The sequence below is a fragment of the Lethenteron reissneri genome, chromosome 28, assembly GCF_015708825.2.
Source record: "Lethenteron reissneri isolate LAM-NWPU_2019-01 chromosome 28, ASM1570882v1, whole genome shotgun sequence".
NCBI classification, from domain to species: Eukaryota; Metazoa; Chordata; class Hyperoartia; order Petromyzontiformes; family Petromyzontidae; genus Lethenteron; species Lethenteron reissneri.
This window is the reverse complement of record NC_083806.1, coordinates 8,993,502-9,016,059: the sequence shown is the minus strand read 5'-3', so window position 1 is coordinate 9,016,059 and position 22,558 is coordinate 8,993,502. Positions and strand designations below refer to the sequence as shown.

The window sequence follows — 22,558 nt, the reverse complement described above, 5'->3', positions numbered from 1 at the left end:
GGGGGGGGCCAGTGTGTGTGGGGTGGGGGGACAGTGTGTACCCGGGGGGGGGGGCAGTGTGTGTGTGTGGGGGGGGGCAGTGTTGTGTGTATGTGGTGGGGGCAGTGTGTGTGTGTGGGGGGGGGTGCATGTGTGTGTGTGCGGGGGCAGTGTGTGGGGGGGGGGCAGTGTGTGTGTGTGGGGGGGGGGCAGTGTGTGTGTGTGGGGGGGGGGGTGCAGTGTGTGTGTGTGGGGGGGGGGGCAGTGTGTGTGTGTGGGGTGGGGGGTGCAGTGTGTGTGTGTGGGGGGGGGGGGGTGCAAGTGTGTGTGTGGGGGGGGGCAGTGTGTGGGGGGGGGCAGTGTGTGTGTGTGGGGGGGGGGTGCAGTGTGTGTGGGGTGGGGGGGCAGTGTGTCCCGGGGGGGGGGGGCAGTGTGTGTGTGTGGGGGGGGCAGTGTGTGTGTATGTGGGGGGGGGCAGTGTGTGTGTGTGGGGGGGGGGGGGCAGTGTGTGTGTGTGGGGGGGGGGCAGTGTGTGTGTGTGGGGGGGGGTGCAGTGTGTGTGTGTGTGGGGGGGGGGTGCAGTGTGTGTGTGTGTGGGGGGCAGGGAGGGAGCAGGGAGCCCTCCGTGACACTGGCGATGATTCCGCGTTGCACAAACTTCGTGAGGGTTGGCGGGCGTGCTGTGCGTGGCCGTGATGTGATGTGTCTGCTGGCTGTGAGGGGGGCTGGGAGGAAGGGAGGGGGGCTGGGAGGAAGAGAGAAGAGGCTGGGAGGGGGGCTGGGAGGGGCTAGGAGAGGGGGCTAGTGAGTGAAGAGGAGGAGGAGGAGGCTGCGAGGCTGGAGCCATGGAGCTCGGGAGAGAAGAGCGAGAGACGCCGCGTGGCGGACACAGCCAGGTGACTAAACACGTGGCCCTCCCGGGTGCACCTAGCCTGGCACGCGGGCGACGTTGGCTTCAGGGCACCACTTTTCGTGGGGCAAATGTCGTCGTGGCTCGTGTACAGTGCTGCCTATGTTGTATGCACGTGTCAACTGTACGCGCGTGTGTTTGTATTTATGTACAATGTGTGTATGTGTGTACGTGTGTGTACGTGTGTGTAAGTACAGTACACAATGTGTGTGTGTGTGTACAACATAGACGTGCGCATACGCTGCACCGAATCCGCATGTAAGTACGGGACACGTTTGTGTAACGTGATGCACGTTTCATATGCGCTGTGTACAGAGCAGTTCTTGTGTTGAGTGTTGTGTGTGCGGTGTGTGTGTGTATACAGTGTACACACACTGCCTCTGTGTGCACTGCCTGTGTGTACACACTACCTCTGTGTGTACACTGTGTGTATACTGTGTGTGTGTACACACTGCCTGTGTGTGTGTATACACTGTGTGTATACACTGTGTGTGTGTACACACTGCCTGTGTGTGTATACACTGTGTGTGTACACACTGCCTGTGTGTGTATACACTGTGTGTGTACACACTGCCTGTGTGTGTACACACTGTGTGTGTGTATACACTGTGTGTGTATACACTGTGTGTGTGTACACACTGCCTGTGTGTGTATACACTGTGTGTGTACACACTGCCTGTGTGTGTACACACTGTGTGTGTGTATACACTGTGTGTGTACACACTGTGTGTGTGTATACACTGTGTGTGTATACACTGTGTGTGTGTACACACTGCCTGTGTGTGTAGACACTGTGTGTACACACTGTGTGTGTATACACTGTGTGTGTGTACACACTGCCTGTGTGTGTGTACACACTGTGTGTGTGTACACACACACTGCCTGTGTGTGTACACACTGCCTGTGTGTGTAGACACTGTGTGTACACACTGTGTGTGTACGTACACACTGTGTGTGTGTTGTGTTGTCTAATTTGCACGCGTGTATTGAACGCGGCGCACTGTACGGGTTTGCAACATGGTACAGTGCGTTACTGTGTATCCACGCAGGCGTTCACGTCGCAGTGACAATCATTGCGATGATTACAATCAGTAGGTTCATGCACACGTGTGTGTGTGCACGTGTAACGATACAGTAGGTTCATGCACACGTGTGTGTGTGCACGTGTAACGATACAGTAGGTTCATGCACACGTGTGTGTGTGCACGTGTGACGATACAGTAGGTTCATGTACACGGTGTGTGTGTGCACGTGTGACGATACAGTAGGTTCATGTACACGTGTGTGTGTGCACGTGTGACGATACAGTAGGTTCATGCATACGTGTGTGTGCAGTGTGTGTAGTGTTTGTATTACGTGTCTATTAGTGTGTGTTTAATGTGTGTGCAGTGTGTACATGCGTAAGTATGTTAATTTGTGTGTAGTGTTTGTATGAAGTGTGTGTTAGCGTGTGTTTAATGTGTGTGCATGAGTGTGTGTGCATTATTTGTGATAAGCGTGTGTTCGTTTGTGTGTAGTGTTTGCAGTACGTGTACATTCGTGTGTGTTTAATGTGTGTTCATGAGTGTGGTGCAGTGTTTGACATAAGTGTGTTAATTTGTGTGTTGTTTTTGTAAAGTGTGTGTTAGTGTGTGTGTTTAGTATGCGTAGGTGCAGTGATGGTGTTATGTGTGTGCTCATTTGTGTGTAGTTTTTGTAACAAGAGTGTTTATTAGTATGTGTGTTTCGTGTGTTTGATGTGTGTACATGAATGTGTGTGCAGTGATTGTAATAAGTGTGTTCATTACTGTGTGAAGTGTTTGTGTATTGTTTGTGTGTGATAAGCGTGTACATGATGCTTGTGTGTTTTTTTGTGATGTCTGAGTTTTATGTGTATACAGTATCTTATACTATTGTATATATGTTTACATACATGTATTGCTACTCTCTAGCATGTCATATGCATTGTGCGCATTACAGCAAACATGAGAATGATGTGTGGGTTCATACATGTCTTGTGTATGTCTTCAATAAGTTAGGTGTCTGTATGCAACGTATCTGACAATGTTTACACTTGCTATTGTGTGTTTGGGTCATTACATGATTGAGGTCACAGTATTTCATTTCCGTGTAAGCATTTAGTAAACAATTCCGGCCACGTTTTCTCTCTTTTTAAATCCTTTATATTAAGTTCGCTTGCTTGCGTGCTTGCTTACGACCGTGCAAATCTTTCGGTCGTTTTTTAACCCACTTCCCGTGATCCAATCGAGCTGACATTTTGCACACAGACTCGTTGTGCGAGACAATTAATGTTCGTGAAAAAAATTTTCTCCAAAATTTTACACTTTTTAGGGAAAACAAATAAAATATTTAATTACCAATTGCTTAATGGTGGCAGACAATCATCTGACCCATAGGTGGCAGCCATCTCAAGCCAGAGGACGGGAGGACTTTAGCCGCCACGCATATAAAGGATTTATAGTGAAAAACTTTGTTTTTACGGGTTACACTTATTCTATACCAAGGGTGCAGGATTTCCCTTCCTCATCTGAAAGATGATTTGATGGCTTTTCTCTACGGACATGAAGTTCTTCCAATAATTTAACGATTATCGATCTCATCAGGGGTCCAGTGGTTCCATCTCTCGCACACTTCTCAAAGGTGACCATTTGTGGACTACCAATCATCAAGCCCTCGCCTTTGCCGCCTGCATGCCTCCGAATTGATGTCTTATCAATTATCAGTTGAACACCACGTGGGATTTCGCAACCTATATCCATAATATAGAGGCTTTTTTTGGGTTAGATCGAGTGAATATAAATGTTTCGTTAAACCCGACAGCCAATTAGTAAGGTTTTTCACAAAAACCAATATACACTGCCAAGCTTGGTGGCGTTCATTCGGACGCTGTCTTTCCGACAGCCCTGTTCTTCACCTGAGGACGGCTGCTTGCGTTGTGGCCGAAACGTCGTGAGAATTGTATTTTGTTATGTTTTATTTTTATTATTTTATTATTTCCCTTCTACGTGACTTTACCGAAAGAACCAAGACCAGGTCGCTTGTGTCTAAATGTGGAGAGAAAAACCGGAGGACCCGGAGGAGAAAAAAAATCCACGCCACAGAGACACTTGCAAACTCCGACCTCCTGTATACCAGGCGAGGTTGTTATGGGGCCGTCCATAAATGACGTCACGTACCTAGGGGTGGGGTGGGGGGGGTCAGACATTTGTGACGATGTGTGATGAGGGGGGGGGGATGTTTGAGAAATTTGACGTCACATCAAAATTCGCAACTTTAAATAAATATAGACAACACGTTCTACTTAATGAAATAGACTTTTTAATAAATGTTTTCTCCTACAACATCAGAGTGCAGCGGCACATTAAATACGCACTACAATGACAATAGTTTAAAGAGATTTGAAGCAATGCTTTATTTTGGGGGGGGGCGGGACAGAGCTTTGTGACGTCATATTTGAGGGGGGGGGTCTGACTTTTGTGACGCCGTGTGACGAGGGGGGGGGGGTCAAAAATCGTCCAAAATCGCGTGACGTCATTTATGGACGGCCCCTAACATCTCTCCCCTTCACGAAGCCGTACAGACTATTGTGGTAGATCTACGGTCAAAACGACCCCACGACAGACAAGGCCATGGGGAGGCCATCAAAAAAGCAGTGCATTGACAAAGCGATGTTGAATATTCAAACCGCATATAATCAATTATTCTGTCGTATATTTACTTGAACGTGCACTTGCGCAGCCAATTGTAAAACTGCTGTACGCATGAGCCTTACCATTCTGGCGAATTGCCCGATGATGCTGGATGCAATTACCAGCGAAACGTCGTACTACTCAAAAATTGTAAATGTTGTGCTTTCACGCTTCAACACACCGGTGGGCTAAAGCAGTGAACTATTTGTCTTTTGTCAACGTGACACTTTATTTACTGATTGGCCGTGTCGGGTGGTGGAGGGTTACGACACATTTATAAATAACGCGATCTAACCCAAAAACGTTGATTATGAACAAGTGAAGAACAAGTGCAGAATCGGAACAATAACAGCATTGAGTTTGAACACATTTCACATGCCCTTGCTGCATTACGACGAATGAGGTGGCCTTCATACCTTCATACCTCAGTGCTCAATGCACATGACTGGCGGTCAGTGTGCTCACGACTAAACAATTTAGCGTGCCGTTCACGGCATTTTCTGCTTGAATTACCAAAGTATGCATGTGTAACCCACGCACCTCCGATTAGCACGGGTTGGCTACGTAGGGTGTGAAAGAAGTTCAACACACAAGACCCCCCCCCCCCCCACCATATAGCTTTGCCAGACTGTAGGAGCAAGTGCTGTTCGAGAGCACCTATGAAGGCCAGCACAGCACACGAAGGGGATGGGTGGCCAGCACCACGCCCGGCTGCGTTTGTCTTCCCAGTGGTGATGTTGACACACCGCACGAGGTACTCATTTTCAGTTCAGTTTTCAGTTTCATTTATTTGGTACGGCACTGTGAGCCATTCGGCTCTTGAATCGGGTGCACCCGCAACAAACAAAAACATTAACAAGAAAACATCTTAATTTGACTATGTGACTATGTGCAAACAGAAAATCCAAGAAAAGACATTTGACGCTGAGTCGACCTAGGGGAGGCCCGGGAATGGTTCAAATAATCGTCACTGGCGTTGGCCGTGAGCGGTAATCGAGCTCGGGTCGCCGGATTTGTACACTGCTACCACTACCGCTCTCCACATGCATTGTGTCCCGTCCTTCTGGCTGTGATCTTCGCTGAGAAAGACAGGGGTGGTGGTTCTTGCTGTCAAATCAAAATGTGAACGTGTTCCAATAACACCGCGCGTCGTTTTCTCGCTTCGACTCTGATGTCTCCGATGTTGCAGCACGCCGCACTCACACATCCGCCACCCCACACAGGGAGTTCTCCAGGAGATGACGATGATGGTGAGGCCCGATGGTGCTTGTTTTATTTGCCCCATGAAAAGGAGATGTAACGTGATGACACTGGGTGTCATCACGGCCCGGTAGATGCTGCACTCCTATTCACTCGCAACATCTCAGTGCTCCACGTGGCTCCCTTTATGTGTAACGATGCGAACACATCATTGGAACCTCATTTGCCAGAATAAAAAATATGATAATTGTTGTTTTTACCCTTTTATCTGGCAACAAAACTGACACCTTTTTTTACAAGGAGTCATGTTTGCATAGACCACAATACCTGCAGTCGTAATGCAAATAAAAAACATAACTCTGATAATGTATGCACTGTCCTTGAAGTTGATTGGTCCACAGCCGAGGCAGCTTTCCTTAGTGCCTAGTCTCATATGGTGTTGGACCAGATGACGCCAAAAGGCGTACAACTCAAAGACAATGCACCATCAGAGTATGAGAGCTCGGGGTAAGATGCTAACACAACATTAAACAATTACCATATATATAAAAAAAACACGACCCATCAATGTCATCCTGAATTATTCATATCCATAATTATCAATATATTCAGTCATTCTGAATTGTTCATGATAAATTATGAGGTTAAGTGTCACCTACGAGTCACCATTAATAACTAATCGTGCTTTATTCACAAGACTCAACCATCAAATAATACATCTTTACCAATCGCCTTACCATCACCTATATTAACTATCATTTGCATTGTTACTGTAGCAGCAAAACATTCACGTGACTAAGAAAAAAAACAATATTGTTTTTACAACAGTATAAACATCGTGCATCGCTCGGCCAGAAATCGGGCTTGGCCATGTCACCGACCAACTTAGTGTCAATGTCCATTTTCTTGGGTCTTTCGGTAAAGTCACGTAGAAGGGAAATAAATTAATAAAAATAAAACATAATAAAATAATTCTCACGACGTTTCGGCCACAACGCAAGCAGCCGTCCTCAGGTGAAGAACAGGTCTTGTCAGACTCTGTCTTCTCGACAGACTTGTTCTTCACCTGAGGACGGCCGCTTGCGTTGTGGCCGAAACGTCGTGAGAATTATTTTATTATGTTTTTTTATTTTATTACTATTTTATTATTTCCCTTCTACGTGACTTTACCGAAAGAACCAAGAAGATGAATCCCTGCAGTCACGAAAGCTTTAAATCGAAATGTCAATGTCCAATCTGCACTTTTTTACATTAAACAGAGGTCCGACGCCTATCCACACGTGATATTAATTCAGGGCCACAATGTGGTCCACTCAGGTCCACGGTCGATTCGCTCCGAAGTCGGGCTCGGCAATGTGCACCATTAACTGGGCCGGACCTCAGGCTGGGCCATCCATTCATTTAGCAGCGTGCATCACTCAATATTATTTGACCGATGTTACCATTACAACAGGAATTATTGGAATATTATACCTAAACAGAAATGTGATCGCAGTGGGTGCTTCATTATGGCAATATAGCAATTTAACTTGCACCACTTTCCATGTGTTTTTACATGTGTTTAGCAGTGTCACTGGAGCAGAACGCCTGTATTTTCTCACGCCCATGTCTCAGACAGCCCGAAGCTAGACATGTGTCTGCAGTCTAAGAGCTTTGTGCAATGTACAGTATCTTTAATTCGTAGCGTCTTTCCAATGTCTGCCAGAGTTAAAGGCCACATTCCAAATGATTTACTACTTCTACTTGATTTCAACTATATTACACTTGATAACGGTCTATTGTTTATTGTAGAGATAACCAAGAAATCTATAACTCGGCAGGCTCTAAACTCTGTAAAGGAAATTAAATTTGGTCACAGCTTCCATAGAGTGCAGGATTTGCTGCCAAGTTTGGTTTCCAATTGATCATAAAATAAAGGGGAAAAAACCCCCAAAGACGATGCTGAAAAACAGTCACCGCAAAGCGTGTAAAAATATTTAATTATTAGAAAATGTTTCCATCAATCCCAGGTTTCCCCTGGAATTAACTTTCAGAGGAAACATTGCCTTTGAAATGAATTTCTCTGAATATACCACGTGTCATTGCCATTTTGCTTCGGGGACCTTGGCATGTCGGCCACCAAAATCGTATTCCAGCTGATCTCAGCAACTGTTTCCATGTGATTTCGTGTGTTTCCATGTGTTTCTAAGTGATTCCATGTGATTTCGTGTGTTTCCATGTGTTGCCATGTGAGTCCATGTGATTTCATGTGATTTCGTGTGTTTCCATGTGTTTCCCACTCAACTGTGGGCAGCATTCGCCTACTTTGTAATAGACTTCCAGAGCAGAATGGCACCAGCTTTGTGTGGGTGTCAGTGTTTGTGTGTTGCAAATTCTATTGCTGTACAAGTCATGTAATTTCAAAGTTTCTATAAGTGTTTCTATATGTTGAATATCTTTCGCACCGCACGTAGCCAACTGTGCTAATCGGAGGTGCGGGGGAAGGACAACAAACGAAACACAAACATCGGTTGTAAAGAAATTAGTTTCCAATCTAGTTTTAAAAGTGTACAGCTCCAGTGGCTTCCTAATATCGGTAGGAAGAGCATTGCAGATGGCCGCAAAAGCGCATCTGAAAGCACGTGATGCAGTGACCATATCTGTTCGATGGTTAGCCAAAAGCTGCTACTGCTGCTGCGAGAATGACCAGAGTTTGTGTGATCGTTTATGCTCCTTGACGAGATCTGCAAGGTGTTGTGGTTCATTTGGGGCAAGCACTTTGGGTGCTACCATACACCGCATTATAAAAAAAATACCCATTATTGAATTCAATTGTGACCCCCCCAACTTGTAACATGTGACCACATTGCTTGGGGGATTCATTGTTAATCTCCAGTATTCATCCTCACATCAGTGTCCTCTCTATAAAATGGGCATGACACATATGCTGGCTAAAGTGAAACTTCTGAATTATAAGTCTGTGTGTGTTTTCTCTAACGGCTGAGACCATTAGCCTGGCTGCGTGGAAGAATTTAGGAGGAAATGACTTTCATTTTTTAACTCGGCAATCGCCGGATGCAGGAATGGCAGCTGGTTCATTCCTCTGACATGCAGCAGACCGCCGTGGTAAGGCGAGAGGAGAAACCCTGGCACACAGTGCTCTTGTGATGACTTGCCATGTGCCGGCGCTATAGAAATTGTCGTTATTGTTATCGACATGATTGCGGATATAGTGCACACTTTGCGTGTTTGTGGACCGCTTCCCTCGTTGGCACACACGGCACACGTAACTGCCGTGGCTTCGATTTAAAGCTTTCGTGACTGCAGGGATTCATCTTCTTGGTTCTTTCGGTAAAGTCACGTAGAAGGGAAATAATAAAACAATACAAATTAAACATAATAAAATACAATTCTCACGACCTGTTCTTCACCTGAGGACGGCTGCTTGCGTTGTGGCCGAAACGTCGAGAGAATTGTATTTTATTATGTTTTATTTTTATTATTTTATTATTTCCCTTCTACGTTACTTTACCGAAAGAACCAAGAAGATGCCGTGGCTTCCTTTGCGAGCGTGCAGCGCACCCGGCCACATCTACGAGTTTATGTCCGCAAGACACGCATTGCAGAGAAAGAGAGTTTCTGGGTTCCACTCTGGATTGGGGTGGCTAAAGTGTTGTCCAGGTTTCTTAATCAGACGTAGCGTATGTGTTCCTGGCAATAAAAATGGTACGCCGCAATATTGTATCAATTGTTACATTGCTAGTGGTGGGTTAAAGTGTGGGTCCCTGTACCACTGCGTGGAGGGATTGGCTAAGTGTCCTCACTTGGGGTGACGGCAACAGCGCTTGCATCGGAGATATGCCTTTGTAAATAACAACCAAACACGGACAGTGAGCGACTCGTGTCTTCATGATGGATTACAGGTTTTTGCGAAAGATAACCGTTCTCAACCGGCTCATCGTCCGGTATTGAGGTGAACAATAAGATGTGGCGGCTTTACTCGTACAACTTAGAATAGTTTTATTGTGCCAAACTCAGGACATTGTGTCACTGCAGTGTAGGTCCTCATTACCTCACGACGCTTGTTGGAACCAAACCGTTGACCCGGTGGTTGCCCTGGGCTGGAAATCCGCTGCGTGGGAAGGGGGAGCACGGGGATTCCGCCTTCCTTCAAATAGCCTAAGCTGCCGAATCTCCTGACACAGGCCGAGTGACGGAACAAGCGGTGTTTGCTGAAGTAAGTTTGGGACTTAGCAGAGAAGAAGGGATGCCCTTGCCCAATCCGCTTGTCTCTTTCCTATTGCCGTTTACTGTAATTAAAAAAGCACCCGGGCTAAGCCTGCACATTGCAATTTGCCAGCGACGGACAGAGAGACTGCTTCGCTCCTCATCAGCAGGAACTGCTGTGGCTGGGAGGCCCTGAGGCTTTTGGGCAGAGGTCGCAAACGGGTTTTGATTCCTTACCCGTACCCGGCCGCACCAGGGTCGCAAACAGGTACCCGTACCCGGCCGGTACCTGATTGCGACCTCTAGGATGAAGCCATGTTGCAGGCGCGGGTGGGTTGATTCTAGGAACTTGAATTGTGAGAAGAGACAAGACGTTGGGAAATGAGTGACAAACGGTTACTCACCAGTGACTCACAGTCTACCCGTACCCGTACCGGGCCGCACCAGGGTCGCAAACGGGTACCCGTACCCGGCCGGGTACGGGTAGCCGGGTATCGGGTAGGGTACGGGTATCGGGTACCCGGTTGCGACCTCTGATCTGCTGTGGCTGGGAGGCCCTGTGGCTTTTGGGGGAGAATGGTGACATCGCTGTGCTCTTGTCGTCCTGACCTCTCGCTCTGTGCAGCTGCTTAAATGGCGACTGCATTTTGGTGGCGCGAACCACTCAAAGGCTGTCCCGTAGGAATGTAACGGTTCACCCCCAGCGATTTGTCACTGCTCGTGGCCGTGATTCAACTATCTGCGCGGAGCTTCCTGGTATTATTTCCCTTTGTATGCGTGGGCTTTCCTCGGTACTAGGCCTCGGCAAGGTAAGGTAATTGTACCCTTTTTACCGGGTAAAAGGGTAAAGGTGTCGACATGCCAAGGGGTAAGGGTAAAGGGTAGGGTAAAAAGTAGGCTCGTTGCTTTTGACCTTTTACCTTACCTGCTAAAGGGTAAAAGGTAGGGTAGAGTGATTGTATTGTGGTAAGGTAAAAGGTAGGGTAAAGGTAGGCCCGTTGTTTTTACACTTTTACCTTACCTTGCCAAGGCCTACTCGGTACCCCAGTTTCATTATTCCGGTTTCCTCCTGCAAAGCTCATTGATGCCATTGGCGACATTTCCCAATACAGGACCCTCCCTTAACAAGAGTCTTCATGCTCATTGGTTCTTTCGGTAAAGTCACGTAGGTATAAAATAAAATAGATCACGACGTTTCGGGCGCAACACAAGCGTCCGTCATCAGCTTTCTCACCTGATGACGGACGCTTGTGTTGCGCCCGAAACGTCGTGATCTATTTTATTTTCTACCTACGTGACTTTACCGAAAGAACCAAAGAGTATGGATTCCTGCAGTCACGAAAGCTTAAAATCAAGAGTCATCATGTTCAGTGAGGCTATGCTGGATAATTAGAGAACATTCGTCTAATTACCTTCTCTTATAAAAATTGTGGAACTCTGATGACCCTGTCACGTTAACTCGCTGACAAAAGGGGCGCGGGGGCACATCGCTTCGGCAATGGGCCCCGTTGCTGGTGATGGAAACATCGGCATGGTTTTGCCACAATCAGATTTAAGTGAACTTTCGTTCCCACGTTCAGGTCCTTTGACTGCGAGCCCTTCACAGTTCTTGCGATGAGCGCACTTCTGGCGGCGGCGGCGGCGGCGGCGCCACTCGACACACCCCGACAGGCGAGCGCCGTGAGCTAACGTCGGCCGCGCTACCGCCGCTGCAGATGTGTGCCGCTCAGGCGGCCGAGGCGGCAGCGGCGGCGTGGGCAGGCGCCGCGACCGTCTTCCCCGAGGTGGTGCAGCTGAACGTGGGTGGCACGCACTTCGCCACGCTGCTGTCGACGCTGCGCAGCTGCGAGGGCTCCATGCTGGCCGCCATGTTCAGCGGGCGCCACCGCCTGCCCCGAGACCACGTGGGACGCTTCTTCATTGACCGCGACCCCGCATACTTTGGGTGAGCTCAACGGGAGGGACGGACGAACGGACGGGCTGAGCAGCACATCTTCTTGGTTCTTTCGGTAAAGTCACGTAGAAGGGAAATAATAAAATAATAAAAATAAAACATTAAATAATTCTCACGACGTTTTGGCCACAACGCAAGCAGCCGTCCTCAGGTGAAGAACAGGTCTGTCGGGAAAACAGCGTCTGAATGAGTCACGAAAGCTTTAAATTGAGCAGCATATCGAGATAAATATGATGTGGCCCTGTTTGACGAGATGTCTCGAAGCGCTTGGCATCACGTCTCATGTCAAACATTTTAAAGGACACCCCCAGTAACAAGGCAACCTCAGCACCCGGTCTAAAAATGGGCATTATTCTGATCGTATGGGGGGCGATGATTTTCTATGTATGTATGTACGTTGGACTTCTTTCGCACCGTACATAGCCAACCGTGCTAATCACAGGTAAGGCAACACCTCGTAAAAATAAGGTGTGATCGTAGTAAGGTGTGCGGGTGTGACTGCACGTGTAGAGCGGCCACATAGACAGTCGCCACTGACTATCCCACCCAGCTGTGCCTGTGCTCCCCGGTCGCCCCCCCCACCCCCCACAGTGACATCCTCAACTTCCTGCGCAGCGGCGAGGTCCCATGCCACGAGCGCGCACGCGGCGTGCACCGCGAGGCCCACTACTTCGGCCTGCAGCCTCTACTCGCCTGCCTCGAGACGCTGCAGCCCCTGGCAGGCGAGCGTGTGCGCCAGGCCTTCCTTGATCTTCTACCATACTACAACGGTGAGCCTTTCCGCAGCGGTGAGCCTTGCCGCAGCGGTGAGCCTCACCTCGGAGCCCGAGAAACTCCTCTCCTACTGGGCACGAAGTGAATCTCCTGTTGAAATCAATTACACTGACTCAAGTTACATGCAGAGAATCGTGCAGCAAATATCAATTTCAATATTTACAACTTGTGCAAGTTATGATCACTGCACTATGAACCTGACGATCCGAGTTAGATTCCTGGCCACGACTAACATCAGTGATGAGTGATGTCAGAACTGGTCCTGGTCCCTTCCCCTCTTCACCAACATTCACCGACCAGTGTGGCGAAGTATGGTCGACGAAGTAACAGTACAGCAGCAAGTTGTTGACTAATGTATGGATTATGTTAAGCGTTATACCCTTGCGTGCGTGAGGTTTTCTCCAGGTACACTGGTTGCCTGAAACAAGCAAATTATATTGCAATAAGTTTAACACGTAGGCTTTCGCGACCAATATTATTCATAATCAACGTTTTTGGGTTAGATCGCGTTATTTATAAATGTGTCGTAACCCTCCACCACCCGACACGGCCAATCAGCAAAAAAGTGTCACGTTAACAAAAGACAAATAGTTCACTGCTTTAGCCCACCGGTGTGTTGAAGCGTGAAACGACAACATTTACAAATGATGACGTCACCCTGCTGCTGCTCTATTTAAGACCGGGAGCAAGAGCAGAGCCTCACCATTCTGGCGAATTGCCCGATGATGCTGGATGCAATTACCAGCGAAACGTCGTACTCAAAAATTTAAATGTTGTGGTTTCACGCTTCAACACACCTGTGGGCTAAAGCAGTGAACTATTTGTCGTTTGTCAACGTGACACTTTTTTGCTGATTGGCCGTGTCGGGTGGTGGAGGGTTACGACACATTTATAAATAACGCGATCTAACCCAAAAACGTTTATTATGAATATATTGCAATAAATTGTCCAAACGTCTGCTTTGTAAACAACCCAGGACATTTTGCAAGAAAAAGGCATCAGTTACTTGTGGAAAGAATGAAGAAGTAGAGCAGCAGCTAATGCAACATATCGGCAATGACTCTACAGAACTACAGTAATGCCAGAATATCCCAGCGAAGATCCCGAGATTACCCTTGGCTTTGCGGGACCTCAAAGATCCTTGAATTATCCTCATAGACCAAGGGCCAAGTGCGTTGTGGGAGCTCACATTCAGAGCCAGGGGCAGAACCGCGGCAAATGCATTCCCCTGACTGTCGCCCTCCCGATAGCACGCTCAAGCGATGCGGTTGCGGTGAGGTGCCAGTATGAATGTAATTGTGTTTTAAATCGAGCGATAACATTTAACCCGTACAACACCACCGTATCGGGATGTTAGCGAGGCAGCGACGTCGCGACATTACGGGGTCACGTGATGCTCGCAGCAGTTACCATGGTGGACGTTGCTAAGGGAACGTGGAAACTGTTGCCATGGAAACACGCTTTACATGAGAACACCATTTAAACATAAGCGGCGATTTTAAGCCAAACTGAAGGAACGTATCGATAATCCCAAGGGTAGCGGGCGAAAATCCAAAGCCACTTAGGATGGCTGCCTTTTCAAATTTTACTTTTGATTTGTGACAGGAGACTCGTACCAGACACCCATCACCGGATGCAGTTTTTCTGGCTCATGTGCGTACAGCAATCCGCCTTGAGGCTAACGAAGTCTCTGTAGGAAGCAATACAGCAACTCGGTGTTATTCTCTCACATGAAGGAAATCAATCCGGTTCTGTGTAACCAATTTAAAACATGCGAAACATTGCATGTAAATCACCTGGAGGGGGTATTTTAAATTAGTAAAACAAAATTCAGTGAGGTGAAAATGGTTCAGTTAAGCTGATTTAGTTTGGCTCTCCTCTTCAAACTGGAGAGCCAATTTCCTGCCCATGCTGAAGTTCAGGCTCATCACCTACCTTGCACTTCTCGCCTGCCTGCCACTCTCTTCTGTCTACGAAGTATCTTCACATAGAATTCCCTCTCGCTGGATTCAGAGGTTTTCCGAAATGCGTGTGTTCTGATTTTTACGCAGCGTGTTGAGTGGTGGCGAGATGTTATCTCTTTCGCCTGGTATACAGGAGGTCGTGGGTTCGATCCCAACCCTTGATGCCTGCTGTATATTTGGAGTTTGCATGTTCTCTCTGCTCGCGTGGATTTTTTTCTGGTTCCTCCAGTTATTATCCCTCCACATTTAGAATCAACATGCGTTTAAGAGTATTTGGCTGCTATACATTTCCACATGACAAGCCACTTCGTTGAGCTATCATTTGTGGCCAGGTCGCTTCTGAAAAAGAGCTATATCGCTCAGTGGGCCTTACCTGGTCAAATAAAGAAAGTAGTTGCATCGATCCTATTTGAACCCGAGTTGTATTTTAATTGCATTGCAAGCAGAGACAACGCACGCCTCGTACAGCACAGTTAAGCGGAGACTCGGACGCCACCCTCCCTTGCAGAGAACCTGGAGCGCATGATCACGGTGTCGCGCGAGCGCGCCGCCCAGCGCAGGGCGCGCTTCGCCAAGCTGCGCGTCTGCGTCTACAAGGAGGAGCTGCCGGCCACGCCGTACGAACGACCCCTCTTTGGGGGGCGGCTGGCGCTCGAAAGGCCCCCGATGGCTCTCAACCTCGAGGGCGCGGCGATGGCACAGGGTCCCGGGGCCGGGGCGGACGTCGGCTCGGCCGGCCGCGCCGCCTTCCGCCACTCGTGCGACGTGGACGTGACGTTTGGGCCGTGGCAGGCCGTGGCGGACGTGTACGACCTCCTGCACTGCGTGGTGAGCGACCTGGCGGCTCGCGGCATCTCCGCCGAGCACCAGTGCATCGGTGTGTGCGACAAGCACCTGGTGAGCCACTACTACTGCAAGAGGCCCGTCTACGAGTTCAAGATCCTGTGGTGGTGACCCTCGGTAGGGGGCGGCAAGGGGTGGGGGGACCCGCCTGCGCGTCCTCTCTCCGGCTGTGGCGTGAGCCCCGTGCCGGCGTGTGTGACGCCGGTCCTCGGTGGGTGTCGCGGGTGGATGCCGCTTTACCCTGCGTTGTGAAGAGTCGATGCCAAACGATCTGATCTTTCAAGCAGGGAGAAATATTGTGCCCTTTATTTTTGTTCGCGTATTGTAATTATATATTGAATGATGTCTCTGTTTACCCAGAAAAGCCTCACTCAGTCTCAATGAGGGTCCTGCTTTTGGAATGTTAGACCGATGCCTTTTACTAAGTGTACATAGAGTAATTTTGCACGAGGGAGAGAACCCACGCACGTAACAATGGGATGACGTGCACACGGATAAACCTGTACGAAATCTACTCGCTGTACTGCCTCATATGGGTATAACCCTATTCCCCTGTAGGTGGGTGTCTCACACAGCCTTCATCTCTGTGCGATCCACCGATGCGGCTAGATGCATGCAGCACCTAAGCATCCAAGCTGAGAAAACTTGGGAGGGAGGGAGGGGAAGGTGGAGGCTGGGATCATGGCACGGCTTCTGGCAGGGGCCGTATGAAATGACCAGACAAAGCTGACGAATCCTGATTGAGTGTCACGTTGTGTAACGTGCTGTACCGGAGGTCGGCAACCAGCGGCTCAGGAGCCAGGTACGGCTCTTCAAGGATCGCTCCGTGACGTTATTTATTCAGGACCACCGTCTTGTGTTCACGTGTATTGCGGCTCTTGAAATTTTCAAGGGCCGATTTGAAAAAAAAAGGCTCTTGTTATTTTGGTTGCCGACCCCTGTGCAATGCGCTCGGTCGCCTCGTATTCCCTTGGAGCAGCTGCCAGTCTAAATATTTGTTTTCGAGCTTCGTAAGCCGTGTTGGGTTGACGTAGCTCGGAGTGAAGTCACGGCAGCGATGTCAGTGCCACGGCCTGATGTTGCTCAGGACTCAAACAGGTTACATAAGATGCGTGGTCACAAGGTGTTGAAAGAAGAAAGTTAAAGTTAGCGCAGACTGACTGCTCCATTTTTTTTCAAATTACCATTAGCAACAGCTCACTGCTGTAACATTGTGTGATTCTTATTTAAAGATGTGACTTCACAGTAAGCCAAACGTTACATTGATTAGACTTTTTTGAGTGTTTATTTCTCAGAATCTTTTTTTACGACCCATTATGTAACATCTTTTATCACAACTTCCCCAAATTTGTAAGAGTACAAAGCCTTGTTGTTAGCCGTCTCCACGCTGCGCAAAATCATCACGCGTCAGGCAGTTCCAGTTTAGTGCTGTACGGTAACTACTGGAGTGTTGGGTTCTGCGTTCCAGCATCGGATTGATTTATAGCGGTGATTTTTTTCCTTTTTTATGTAAATAACATAAGCTGTAAGTGGCCTAAACCTACTAAGAGATTTTGTTAATAAACACAGATATACCGGGGTACTCCAACCCTAAATCAACGTGGCATTTTGAGGACCCACACTACTAGCCAGAATCAGCGCTGTTTAGGATCCGAGATCCGACAAGATATGGCACATTCAGGGTGATTTAGTCATTGGCAAATGTGCTCCCTGGCTGCACGTTGCTTGCTTCATTGGCCACTCGCGGTGCTACTGTGTGTGTTGGAATACAATTACGCATTCAACAGAGCAGCTTCAGTAGAGATGAAGACCCCTTCTCAAAAACAACCAAATACCCACACCAAACGCAGGGACTGCCACGTGGTGGTGACACAATCGCTGTGAATGTGCCAGGCTAGGTCCACTTGGAGGCCATGTGGAGATGCGATAACTGGCAAGCGGTCTTGAGACAAATTCAGCTGTTGTTAGTTAACGGACCACAGTAACTGGCAGATGCACCACCTGTACTCTCCACTCTAACAAGTCACTGTGATTTAGCCACTTTTTCCTCTTTGTTCTGAGCATTGCCTCTGTGCCTCCTGTTCTAGCTGGAGGGTGGCTTTTTGGCAGCTGCCCAGTATCTTCTTTCACAAGCTTCCTCCACTCCTTCAGAGAGGCCGATCCTGGTACCTCTGGCACCAGAACGATGTTTCCTCTGGAAGTAGTAGCGGATATTTTTTTACGAGACAGTCAACAAAGGTTTTTCGAGCAAGGCTCTCGGGAACTTTGCATGCATTTATTGTACGGCGATTCGCACTATCACAGGCTGAATTATTTTCGTTTAAATTTTCTTCTCGCGTTTGTTACCAATAATTTTATTGAGTTCAGTGTTTATGTAACGTTTATGGAATGAGTAGACCTTCAATTCTTGGTTCTTTCGGTAAAGTCACGTAGAAGGGAAACAATAAAATAATAAGAATATAAAACAATACAATTCTCACGACGTTTCGACTGCAACACAAGCACTCATCATCAGGTGTGAAAAACACAGCAAGAAAAAAAAACGCCACTTTTTAAAATTTTCTTGCTGTGTTTTTCATACCTGATGATGATTGCTTGTGTTGCAGTCGAAACGTCGTGATAATTTTATTGTTTTATATTTTTATTATTTTATTGTTTTTCTTCTACGTGACTTTACCGAAAGAACCAAGAATATGAATCCCTGCAGTCACGAAAGCTTTAAATCAAAATTTGAGTCGACCTTGTTGAGATTTTGGTTGTGGGTCCGTATCGATCAAGGCAGTGTCACCTCATGGCACACACTGGCAGGGCACATTCAAAATCTTTGGCCACTCACGGCTGCATAAAACCCTCGATAATTATTGAATTCACTGTAACTCTGGCACGCAAAGCGTGAAGATACTTTGCAATCCCTCCATCGCACTTCAACTAATTAGCATTCAAACTAATTCCCTGCCTGTGTGCACACTTAATTGAGTCCTGCGGATTTATGCCTGGCTCACCGACGTGCTTGCCCAAAAAGAAGCATTTCACCGACTCAATTGTAATCATCGAGTTTTATTTTTTATTGCACCGCTTTTCATATTTTTTTTTATTGCGAGCAAGCAACGTACCTCTTTTAAACAAAAAATGTAACAGTTTGACTGGAACCGTCGAGGCCCATGCGGCCAGCTTTCTTGCGTGTTGGGCGCTGTGTGAAACGTTTACGATGGGGGGGGGGGGGGGGGGGGAAGTGCATAATGTAAAGTACAACGCTCAACTTTGTTAAGCTGTGCTGTTTTAAGCCGTTTTATAAGCTCGTTGCAAATCCTGCACTGCACATTGTGCAAAATTGTTTAAATGTTAAAAGCAGTTTTCTAATTTGCATTACGTTAATGTATCATGTGTATCTTGTAAATGTGTAATGTGTGTATGGAGCAGTGGGATGGTACGTTGCCACACTGCCCTACAATCCCAGTAACCTGAGTTGAATTCGTGGGCCATGGCCATTACTAGCAATCGGTACCAGTGTCTGATGTGGAAATCCCCAAGATTCACTCAGCCTAATACGAGTACTTGGCATGGTGTGCCGACACTAGGACTGGGGAAAACAACATCTTTATCAGTCTTTATTTATCCTGGAGAAATCCAAAACAAAGGCGGATGGTGCATTGTACTGGCCCCACAGCGTCTCGTGTGTAGGTTGGCCTTAATAGGTTCTTACCAACAGCGCACAGTCTAAGCGGGATTGTGCAGTGTCACAGAATGTCTTAATGACTCCATGCGTGTGTAGCTACCAACGTAGAAGACCCATGAAGTGGGCACGAATGCAGTGGTGGAACTTCGTGACGTTAGCATGCATCGCTGTCCGTCACGCAGCGGCCATGTACAAGAGCCCGTGCTGATGACAGGCAATAAGGCGGCACCTGCGTTCGTGAGGTGCCATTCAGCAGGTGCTGTGCTCGCCAGGCCTGTGGCAGTTCTGCTTAACGCTGCACGGCTGTGACTCCCAGCCTGCAGCAGTGTGCACCTTAATACACACGGATAGGGGCTGTTCTCCACTCACCCAGGCATAGCAACGAGCAGCTACTTTGCGATATGCTCTCGATATGTATATTCCAAAGTAAAGGGACATTGAGGTACTATATATATGCTAAACTATTTGAAGCTATTTTTCTATTTTATCGGGTAAGGTCCACTGAGCTATGTTAACTCTTTTTCAGAAGTGACCTGGCCACAAATGATAGCTCAACGAAGTGGCTTACCACGTGGAAATTTATAGCAGCCAAATACTCTTGAACGCATGTTGATTCTAAATTTGGAGGGATAATAACTGGAGGACACGGGGAAAAATCCACGCAGCCACGGGGAGAACATGCAAACTAGAAATATACAAGCATCAGGGTCGGCATCGAACCCATATATATAGCTGCAGATATATAGCTGTAGCTGCTCTCGCCAATGTTCTACAAATATTGGGGCAATAATATGTACGGTCAGCACGTTGCAGACAATTGTGAGGTCGACATGTTGCCCAGTCTATTATTCTTAATTATAATTTTTGGCATTAGTTTGTGTGTGTTCATACATACTGAAAACGAGATATTACATTGTGAAGCATTGTTCAACATGACATTGTTATGAGTGCACGTGAAAACCCATTTGTCTTTCCGTCTCTCTGCCCTCATGAAGAGCACATCGAAGTGAGGTGCGTGCTGATTACCCGCCCCGTATTTTAAAGAATTTGTCGTGATCTGGGGGTCACGATTCGATTCAAGAATTCTCATTTTTATTCTTAGGTTTTTTCGGTAGAGTCACGTAGGTAAAACATCAAAATTAATAAAAATAAAATGAAGATCACGACGTTTCGGAGGCAACACAAGACTTGTGTTGCCTCCGAAACGTCGTGATCTTTATTTTATTTTTATTAATTTTGATGTTTTACCTACGTGACTTTACCGAAAAAACCTAAGAATATGAATCATTGCAGTCACGAAAGCTTCAAATCTAGAATCAAGAATTCTCCCGTCATGTGCCCAGCTCCATGGTCGGCTCTCAGCATGCACCACTCATCCTCGCGCACACGGTGTCCCACATTGTCCTGTGTTATCCCCATCTTATTCTGTACCATTGAAAACACGAATTCACATCATCAAAGCATTCACTTTTAGCTGTTGTCCAGAGGGTCAGTATGCATCACAGTTATTCATTCTCATGATAAGAGATAACCCTCCAGCGCATTCTGTGTGACATTATTTTCACGATCGGTACTTGTACCAGCCGAGGTCATAGCCTCTAATATACACAAAATAGGCAAACCAAACACAACCCGAGATTATCTGCGCTGGAAACGACAGTGGAGGGAATCCCCATGGATTGAAAGTTATATCACGAGGGTACACTGGCGCTCCTAAAAGTGACTTTAAATGATTTCTTTCTCATCAACAGAGGTTCAAACGCACGTCGTTTGTGCGATACACAGCCTGGGCAATTCGGGGGTTTAGCAGTTCATCCATTAATCCACAAAAATCAGTTCGCATGCTCAGGATACATCAATTCATGCTGCGAGGATAAATTATTTTTCCTATGTTGTATGCAATACGTCGATTTGACCCCTTGCAGTCACTTGAGGTGCGACAGTGTGCCAATAAGATTTGAGTCTTGCCTTTCAATGCAAAATCGTGACAACTTATGGAATTGCAGGGGTGTGCAGCTAGAAAATAGATGTTTTGCTTTGGGTTGCATTTTCCTCTAAGACGTGGCACTTGATTGATTCAGCCATGCCAGTCCCCTGGTGCCAGATAAAACAAAAATATCACACCTGCTTGATCTGCATATAAAAGCGGCCTCGAAATTGACTTCCTCAACACCCTGAAACAAAACTTCATGCCACCACTCGTCCTAAAGCGGTGGCTTTGCGTTAAACAGCGTTGCATATTTTTGCGTTCCAGTGCACCACTGTTTACATTGCTGCGATTCATAAATCTGACGAGTTGTAATTCTGCCATGTGGAGTGTGAGGATGAATGGGCACTCTGTCTCCCTTCTCCATGTGCTGGGGTTTTCTAACTCGTGTGGAAACCGGCCCAGACGTGCGACCCATCCTGAAAGAGCAAGTTTAAAGCACACTGCCGCAATGCCCCACACACACACACACACCTCCCTTGCACTGGCGTCTCTGGCGAATGATTTAAGCAGCAGCGGCAGAAGAGATATTCTGGTTATTTGAAGCTGGTGAGAGCAAGGGTGAGCTGGGGTCTCAAGCAATAAGTAAATATATTTTTTTATACTTCCACACCTTCGGTAAGTGTACGTGCGCATGCAAGCAGCACGTGCATCAGATGTAAGCTCGTGTGGGCTTTGGGGACAAGGGAATCAGTGTTTGCATTTTTTTCCCTAAAATGTTCAGAGCTTCATATGCAGTTGTATTAATCAATGATTTGATGGTGCATGTTCTATATATATTAAAAAAATTCACTTTGTTCAACCAAGCATTTTTCTCACGAAACGTTGTTGTGTTTGATAATGACTATGATAATCACATGCTGCCACCAAGATGTAACGATAAATAGATCGTCGATTGAAATCACTTCTTACACTCGTGATATATGCATCAAATTGTGCAAGCTGTCAACCTGTTCTTTACGATGTATGCAAATTGTGTGCAAATCTTGTGCTATTCATTTAGGCGAATGGAGCAAACAAAACTCTTTTCAAAGAGGGAGAATATGGATAAGACTGTATAAACGAGACAAAATGTATTCTCGAATAGAATTGTAATGGTTAATGGAAGCGCTAAGGTGGGGGTGATGGAGAAATCTATAAGAGTTGTCTCTGCCGAACATGATAAATGGACCAGTAGTTCAGTTGCTCAGAGCAAAACACATAAATAACCACCTGAATACTGTGCAAAGGAGTTTGATTAAATGCAACTGTGGGGTAATTCAGGAGACCCAAAGAGAAACACATTGAGAAAATTGGTTCTGAAATCATTACAATCACAAACCAAGTAGCCTTTTGAAAAGGACTGGACAGAAAGGTTATGGGAAACCATTTGGGAG

The 22,558-nt window shown here is 47.0% G+C and overlaps 1 protein-coding gene across 2 annotated transcripts; it reads left to right on the top strand.

Moving 5' to 3' along the window:
* Positions 1-797: 797 nt before the first annotated feature.
* KCTD7 (potassium channel tetramerization domain containing 7) lies at positions 798-16,138 on the top strand. 2 transcript variants are annotated; one of them, XM_061561643.1, is made up of 4 exons: positions 798-875; positions 11,565-11,929; positions 12,530-12,708; positions 15,185-16,138. In XM_061561643.1, the coding sequence occupies exons 2-4, from the start codon at positions 11,700-11,702 to the stop codon at positions 15,628-15,630; spliced, it is 855 nt and encodes a 284-aa protein (XP_061417627.1). In that variant the 5' UTR covers positions 798-875; positions 11,565-11,699; the 3' UTR covers positions 15,631-16,138. The 2 variants fall into 2 exon arrangements, with proteins under 2 accessions (XP_061417627.1, XP_061417626.1); XM_061561642.1 differs by having other exon boundaries at positions 799-875; positions 11,700-11,929.
* Positions 16,139-22,558: the final 6,420 nt, after the last annotated feature.

Excerpts from the sequence above, each read along its gene's own strand:
- KCTD7 (XM_061561642.1), top strand. The coding sequence starts at position 825 with ATGGAGCTCGGGAGAGAAGAGCGAGAGACGCCGCGTGGCGGACACAGC. Across the intron at positions 876-11,699 it reads CGCGTGGCGGACACAGCCAG|ATGTGTGCCGCTCAGGCGGC; the intron begins GTGACTAAACAC and ends CCGCCGCTGCAG. Across the intron at positions 12,709-15,184 it reads TCTTCTACCATACTACAACG|AGAACCTGGAGCGCATGATC; the intron begins GTGAGCCTTTCC and ends CCTCCCTTGCAG.